The sequence below is a fragment of the Zerene cesonia genome, unplaced genomic scaffold, assembly GCF_012273895.1.
Source record: "Zerene cesonia ecotype Mississippi unplaced genomic scaffold, Zerene_cesonia_1.1 Zces_u001, whole genome shotgun sequence".
Taxonomy (NCBI): domain Eukaryota; kingdom Metazoa; phylum Arthropoda; class Insecta; order Lepidoptera; family Pieridae; genus Zerene; species Zerene cesonia.
The window spans coordinates 3287313-3295859 of record NW_024045131.1 but is presented as its reverse complement, the minus strand read 5'-3'; the positions used below and the strand labels follow the sequence as shown (position 1 = coordinate 3295859).

The 8547-nt window shown below is 35.0% G+C and overlaps 1 protein-coding gene across 1 annotated transcript in view; it reads right to left on the bottom strand.

Moving 5' to 3' along the window:
- The window catches only part of LOC119838145 (Krueppel-like factor 3), a 36128-nt gene extending 28182 nt beyond the window's left edge, over positions 1–7946 (bottom strand). The window contains exons 1-4 of the mRNA XM_038363979.1: positions 7574–7946; positions 6239–6395; positions 4917–4963; positions 597–650 (exon numbers count right to left, since the gene is read on the bottom strand). Coding sequence (XP_038219907.1) covers positions 597–650; positions 4917–4928 — 66 coding nt within the window. The 5' untranslated portion in view covers positions 4929–4963; positions 6239–6395; positions 7574–7946. The remainder of the gene's footprint in view (positions 1–596; positions 651–4916; positions 4964–6238; positions 6396–7573) is intronic.
- Positions 7947–8547: the final 601 nt, after the last annotated feature.

Genomic DNA, 8547 nt, shown 5'->3' with positions numbered 1-8547 from the left:
TGACAGATTCGAAATTCAAATGTAATATTTTTTTATAATTAAGTGTAACAGTATTTATGGCCAGACTAAGTATAAAGAATTTAAATTTGACGTCAAAACTTTGCTGATATGTGAATGGTATATGTCTATAATCTATAAGAATTATAGTATTGTTTGTTTCCCAAAGATACATTCATGTATACGTTTCTAGCTGCGCCCCGCGGTTTTACCCGCGTATTAGTAATTCCACTTGTCCAGCTATCTACAGTACCAAATTTCATTGCAATCGGTTAAGCAGTTCTTGCGTGAACGAGTAACAAAAGCATTTATAATATTAGTGGGATAGGATTTTTCTTTTTAAGCATATACAAACAAGTATTAAGACAATAGTTGTAAGAAGATTTATAAATTACTAGCTGTTCGCTTCGGCTTCGCCCGTGGTACATATATAGCCTAAGTCACTCAGTGAAGTTACAGCTAAATAATGGTGAAAGAATTTTTGAAATCATTGAAGTGGTTTTTGTGTGAAGACGTTACAAACATACAGAAATATTAAAGTTTCCTCTTTATCACTATAAAGTTAGTGTAGATAGTGAGATTTAGATATATAAACATACCTCCATAGATGTGGGCAGCATAACGCCTCGGCGCCCCGCGCCTCCAATATCGTCCTGAGAAAAAAAAATTTATTAAGTTAAAAATAATATTTATATACAAATCTATACTTAATCATTTAAAATAACTAGGCTTTGCCCGCGGCTTCGCATGCGTTGAATTCGGAGTAGTTTATTTCACTGTATCTATTAAAAAAACCCCCATCAAAATCCGTTGTGTAGTTGTAAAGATAAGCATACATACATAGGGACAGACGCAAGAAGCGAGTTTTCTTTATTCTATGCAGTCATTTAGTGATATAAAGCCGAAGAGTTTGATTGTTTGAACACGCTATCTCAGGAACTGTTGGTCCGATTTGAAATTCATATATAGCCTATAGCCCATTTATTGAGGAAGGCTATAGGCTATATATGTACCACGGGCAAAGCCGGGGCGGACCGCTAGTTGTAAATAAAGATAAAGAAAATTAATAAACACAGAGAATCGAAAACCTTCCTTTGAAAGAACGTAAGAGCGCTAAGTTTTTGAGAACGATTAAATAAATAAAAGAAATTTGAGAACTCTTTTGAGAACTCTCAGAATCTTTTTGCATGGCGATTAGAAACACGTAAGCTTTTAAATATTTGTATGTTTGTTCCACATAGAAAAGGCTGCATCGATCTGAATAAAAAGCTTTAGAACAATCTATCCTTCAAAAAACACCAACGAAAACCGACCCATCCGTTCCCAACCTACGCTAGTCACATCCACCAAAACAATATCCAACCGATCGCAACACCAACAAAACCGTCTAAAACCTGGACGTTGCGTCACGCCAGAGCGAGAGGTTAAATGGAGCAAACTGTTCTGCCGTCTCTCTCGCACGGATGCCGTGGGAACTTAGCATTTCGCTTTCACCATCAGCTCCTAAAAATGTATCGCTCAGACTGCACGCACGAAGTTTTGGTAAAGGACAAACATTCGCGTTCACATTTACTTATCTACGCACTAGCTGCGCCGCGCGGTTTCACCTGCGTTAGTCCGTATCCCATAGGAATGTCGGGATAAAAAGTTGCCTATATGTTATTCCAGTTGTCCAGCTGTCTACGTACCAAATTTCATTGCAATCGGTTCAGTAGTTCACGTCCTTACAAAATGTCGCATTTATAGTATTAGTAGGATAGGATATTCTATAATAATCCTACTAATAAGTAGGATTAAATAAATACGCGTGAAACTCGAGAACGGCTCGACACAAGTAAAGCGGGGGCGGACTACTAGTGTAAAATAAATGCGACATTTTATGTAACTATACATGTAAATTTTTACCATAATCATTATTTTATCAAAAAAACTAAACCGCTTTCAAATCGCCAGAATAAGACCAAATTATAACACAGATTTCAAATAAAAAAGGAATCATCAAAATCGGTTGATCCAGTCAAATGTACTGATAAAGCCAAAAAATAGTCAAATTTATAACCTTCTTTTTTGAAGTCGGGTGAAAATATAGCTCGCGTCAGTTAGGGAATTATAATTTGGTTATACATCAACTAACGAACAAGTTTGAATGTATGGCTGTTTGCTACTCACACGTCAAAACCTCTGGGATCTGTATGAAATTTGATACAGAGATAGATATAGTCTGGAACCTCGGACCTCGGAACCTCAGAACCTCGGACTTCAAAATCGTTAAGTCGGAGTTCAAGACCGGGCGAGCGTGCGGGAAATAAATTGTTTTTTCAATTTACCTGCGCATCTAGATAACATCACCACTTCTTAAAACGGTGAAGGAAAACGTCGTGAGGAAACCGGCATGTCCGACAATCAAAAGTTCGACGACATGTGACATCTGCCAACCCGCACTTGGCCAGTGTGCTGGATTATGGCCTGAACCCTCATAGGAGGCCTGTGTGCCAGCAGTGGGAACATATAAGGGCTGATGATGATGGTAAAGACTAGGAAGGATGAAGGAACAGGATAGAAGCCTCCAGCTCCAACAATCGACGAATGAAACACAGTAGCAGGTTCTATTTCACACAGTCTTCTGTGGGGGTGTGGCAACTTCACCGGTGCGAGCTGACCCAATTCGTGCTAGTGTACTCGCTTCCCAGTTTTCTTCCGATTGGATTCTTTTTGTATTTAATAGGGAATTGAAGATATATGGTCCAATTTTGGATTCAGAGTGTCACCTCCCCCAAGGACATCTGTGGCCTATTTGTAGAGGAAATTATATATAATACAAAATTTTCTACATCAGAACCTCTGTAGTGGATCTTGAAGCACCCATATGAACTAAACCTTACGATTAATTGTAGATCTTTTTGCCTATCAGTGCCTTCAACCATCACTGTGGATCACGAAGTCACGATTTAGCCTCCAATAAATAAAGTGATACAAATGAATTGATTGTTTTTTAAGAAGTTAATTACAGTTTTTATGTCAGAGTGGGATCGTTTACCATCAGACTACCAGCAAAGTTGCTGTAGGATTACTTGAACTGCGAGAGAAGCCACGTGAAAAGCTAGTATTTCATAAAATATTCTCAGTATAAATAATTCAAAGTTCATATAAAGATTAAATGAAGGTTAGGCTAAGATGAGCACAGCGCCACACCTCTAACGCATATCGTGATCGTCAATGTCTACTAATATTATGAAGACGAAACTTTTGTATGTTTGTAAAGTTATTACTCAAAAACCACGGGACCGATTTCAAAAATACTTTCACCGTTGGAAAGCTGCAACATCACTGAGTGACATAGGCTACATATGTACCACGTGCGAAGCTAATCCTACTACTATTATAAATGCGAAAGTTTGTAAGGATATGTGTGTGTTTGTTGCTCTTTCACGCAAAGACTACTGAATCGATTGCAATGAAATTTGGTACGTAGACAGCTGGACAACTGGAATAACATATAGGCAACTTTTTATCCCGATATTCCTACGGGATACGGACTTACGCGGGTGGAACCGCGGGGCGCAACTAGTAAAAAATAATAATATGTAAGCAGTCACATTTATATTATTTTAACAATGACCTTTTTACACGATTTTTATTAGCTTCACCTGTATGTTTGTATGTTTGTTTGTAACCGACTTCTTTGGGCGCGATTTTGACCCACTTTAAACGGCCAGATTTCGTTCAAACTTTGTAGAGTTATGGAGGACCGATGACGATACACTAATTTGATAAAATTATTCCATTTTTCAATTTGCAAAATATGATTTTTGTTAATTTATAATAATATAACTGTTTACACAATTTAAGTAAAACCTTTCACATAAACCATTTTAAAAGCAGTGGGTGGCAGGATAATCGATTACTAGCATTAGTACGACTTCACACCTACTAATGCCTTGATTTATCACTCCCAGCCAATATATCGAAATAACACCTAATTTTGAATGAATAAGTGGTGGCTCAGTGGTGAGAACCTCGGACTTCAAAATCGATAAGTCCGTGTTCGAGACCGGGCGAGCGTGAAGGAAATAAATTGATTTTTCAATTTATCTGCACATGTGGACAACATCACCGCTTCTTAAAACGGTGAAGGAAAACATCGTGAGGAAACTGGCCAAGAATCAAAAGTTCGACGACATGTGACATCTGCCAATCCGCACTTGGCCAGCGTGGTGGATTATGGCCCGAAAACGCGTAGGTGGCCTGTGTCCCAGCAGTGGGAACATATATAGGCTGATGACGATGAAATTAGTGTTTCTCGAGTTAATTATAATTCTCTCGTAGTTAGTTATTTATAACTCATAAATAATTAGAGATAGTACCAAGGTAATTAGAGTTCATTGAAAAAAAACAGGAAAAAAAATTTTTGAAGCGTTCAAAAAGCAGACGTAAGCAATTACGATTAAAACCATAACCTTACGATAGTGAGGTCAGTGCAACTTAACATCGTTATGATTGTGAAATTTTCGTATTAATATAAGAGTACTAGCTGCGCCCCGCGGTTTCACCCGCACAAGTCCGTATCCCGTAGGAATATCGGGATAAAAAGTTACCTATATGTTATTCCAGTTGTCCAGCTGTCTACGTACCAAATTTCATTGCAATCGGTTGAGTAGTTTTTGCGTAAAAGAGCAACAAACATACACATACACATACATCCATCCTCACAACTTCGCATTTTTAAGTTTAGTAGGACAAGATGTGATATGCTAATTATATCAAAACTGCTGGGTTTGTTTGAACGCGCTAACCTGATGAACCACTGGATCAATTTCGATAATTATTTCGCCGTTTGATACACATATAGCCTAGTATGTAAATCATGTAATTTTCCTTTTATAATATTAAATAAATCGAAAAATTTAAACTACACTCACCATGTAAACCATCAAGTATCGTCAGTTTTCGTTTCGTAGTTGTCGAACTGCAAACAAACAAATTTATATGTAACACGAAATATAAGGGTAGATTTTTTAGAGCAGACTTTCTTAATGTGGGCGATAACGGGCGATAAAAGTGAGGCGGTAAGAAAAGGAGGGGGGGGGGCGGGGGCGTTGAAGCAGGTTAGGATTTTTTTTTAAGTCATAGCGGGCAACTGAGCTGGTGGTTCGCCTGATGGTAAGCGATCACCACCGCCCATGAACATTCGCAAAGGTATTGCCTCTACGAATGTGCTGCCCGCTTTTATGGGGTAAGGGAAAAGGAAAGGATTGAAGACTGGAAAGAATTCTGGGAACGAAAGTGAGAAAAAAAGAAAGACTAAGACGGGTGAGGAAAAGGAAACGGAAAGAATGGATGATTCTCAATGTTTTTGATATTTTCATAGATTGAAATTAGAGCCTGTATTTTCCTAATTTACATTGATTCTAGTAAAAATACAGAAGCAACAAGAAATAAAGACACAAGCTAAAATAATTACCGAAAGTCGAGGAATTTTCAAAATATATGTCAACACTTTTTTTCGACTGTTAGCAATATCTTCATTTCTGTATTTTCCGTTTGAGAAAAGGGGGGATGTTGATTAATGAAGGGGGAAATGGCCGAAATTAGTTTGCGGACCATTGTTTGAAATTTGTATGGGGATTAAACGCCATACAATGTTTTCAAGACACTATTATATACTAAAAATGTCATACATTTAAATAATGTCATCACACTAATATTATAAATGTGAAAGTTTGTTTGTTTGTATGTTAGTCTTTCAATGACGCTGAAACTACTTAACGGAATTGATTTTATTTGGTATACAGACAGGGTATGGGCTGATTTGGTTGATAGGAAACATTTTATCACGATTTAGCACTCCCTTGGGAAAAAATAGGTTTCTTAAACTAATATATAATATATTAGTTTAAGATTCCCAAGATTCTTAAGAATTCTGAGTATATATATATACTTAAAATTCTTAAATTTCTCAGATGTTTTTACAGTTTGACATGCATTCTCAATTCCCGAAGAAGAATTTTGTTTTGAAACTGTCAGTTAAAGATACACAGTCAGTTATAAATATATTCTTAGCCAGATAGTAAGCGATCACCACAACCCCAGAAGACCACTGTGGATGCGGATGTGTGATTGTCCGCTTTTAAGGGAAAAAGGTTAATGAAAGGATTGACAATGGGAATATATAGACGGCCTGGGTGAGGAAAAGGAAATGGGCGTACAATAGTACATTGAAATTATACAAAAATTTACTTACTCTTAAATAAATGTGAGAACTCCCGCTTCATACTTCTTATATTTAAACATATATCTAATACTGGCCTTATATTTAATATAGCTTATGTCTCACATTGTTGCTATGCTATTTTGTTTCTTATATTAATGATTTAGGGCATATTCTCATCCATTTCATTCTGAAACAAAGAAATATTTTTTAGAAAATATAAGAAAATTAAAAAAAAATTACAACATAAAAAACAATTGTAGTCTTTGTTGCTTGATAACAGACCTATTTACAATCAGTCACATCATTTTTGAGTAACATCAACAAACAAACAAAAAATTAGATTTTTATTGCACACATATCCTAGTACAAGGTTTCTTCTCCATTCAATAAGAATCTATTTTAAACTATTCCCATTATTTTCAGGGTATTGGTCTATTTATCAGACAGACATATGTTGTGGTTGGGAATTGACTAAAGACAGGCAGATGGTCAAAAAAGTTAGTAATATGGGTTCTATTTACTATTTGGCTGTGAAACATTATAAATGAGAAGTTTATTGCCTATAATGAATTTTTCGTCTGTACAGTCACAAGGTCTCCTCTGAAAATCAGTGCAGTAATCCTACTAATATAAATGCGAAAGTTTGTAAGGATGTGTGTGTGTTTGTTGCTCTCACGCAAAAACTACTGTACCGGTTGTAATGAAATTTGGTACGCAGGCAGTTGGACAACTGGAATTACATATAGGCAACTTTTTATCCCGATATTCCTACGGGATACGGATTATATTCTTACAAATGGTTACAGTTTTGCTGATGGGGATCCTCTTTTGCCACTATTACTGTTTTTATATTTTGTTTTAGACGTAAGTATATTATATTTTAAGTGGAGGCAGATAAATGTGTTTCTATTCTATTCTATAAGCAAAATCATTATCACTATCCCTAGCATTAATATTCATATATTATCATCAGCTAGTCAGTCGTTCATGTGATAAAAATATTATAGTATGCTTGGAAGCATTAATTGATTTTAGACACAATGTATTCAAAAGCACAAAATTATTTTTTTATTAAATGCTTGAAACTGGGATATATAATGATATATAAATATTTTATTCAGAATATTAAATTTTATATTATTCATCTTATAATTTCTATTTAAAAAAAACTATTTGGTACAGATAAATTTATAAGAAAATTTCATGTAGGTATAACGAAATTTAAAATATTTATGTACCTTTAGCAATGTTGTTCAATAAATGGAATAACATGATTAAATCATTCCAATTAGAAGCATCAAAGCAATTAAACATCTAATTATCATGCGATTACTTTAGTTTTTATATGTATGAATGTAGAGTTACCTATTTTGAAATCCTTATTTTACACAGCACCATTGCTTTCTTGTCACTGTACTTCTATATTTCACATAACAAAAAATTGAATCAGTATTTTAGAAAAAAAGTACGATAAATTTTTAAAATCCGAACGTCACGTCACGTAAATATTTTCATTTTGTGAGATCTGTCAATGTCAAAATCTATTTCTTTTCAAACGAACACTTTTTCGATATCGCACTCTCGAGGGAAATTAAAATAATATATATTGCGTTTGCTTTGCCGATAAAAAATATGTTTAATATAATGAACGTTATGCCCTAATATGGTTTAATTAAATTTTATTTATAAACCGGATTTACGCGCGGTAAAGACCGTTACGCGCCTGCAGCCTTCTATTACTGCATAACTAATGTTCAGTACGATAGTGAAATATTACCACCAGTTTACCGAGGCTAGTTCACTACAAACTAACTTTAGTACAGCGCACCTACAATCACAATGCCATAATCATTACAGGGACAATTACGAGCAAATGCGCTCTCGATTAGAGGTCAAATAAACCTAAGTTTTTTGCTTTTCCTTTGTTGAAATGAATAAATTGACTTAATATTAGGGTAATAAGATAAATCGTGACGACCAGTACCAACAATCGGTTATAATTGTCGTAAGTTATAGTTTATGAATAATGTATTCCAATAAATGACATGAATCTAATTGCATGCAATAAAATTATAATTTTAATGAATTTACGGCAGATTTTACTCTGCAACGCCATCTCGTAGCGAATAGTAACATTAATGATTTATCTTGTAGTAGGTACATATGTACTTGCTAAGTAAAAACTCAAAATTTATCGTCAAAATAGTTGATAATAAATAATAACGATATTGTCTAATGTCTACTATTCGACTTCTTTATGCCTTTATTTGTGCTAAATGATTATTTTTGATGTCATCGATTTATTTCGTATTTCAAAACTTCTTCTATTTGTATATTAA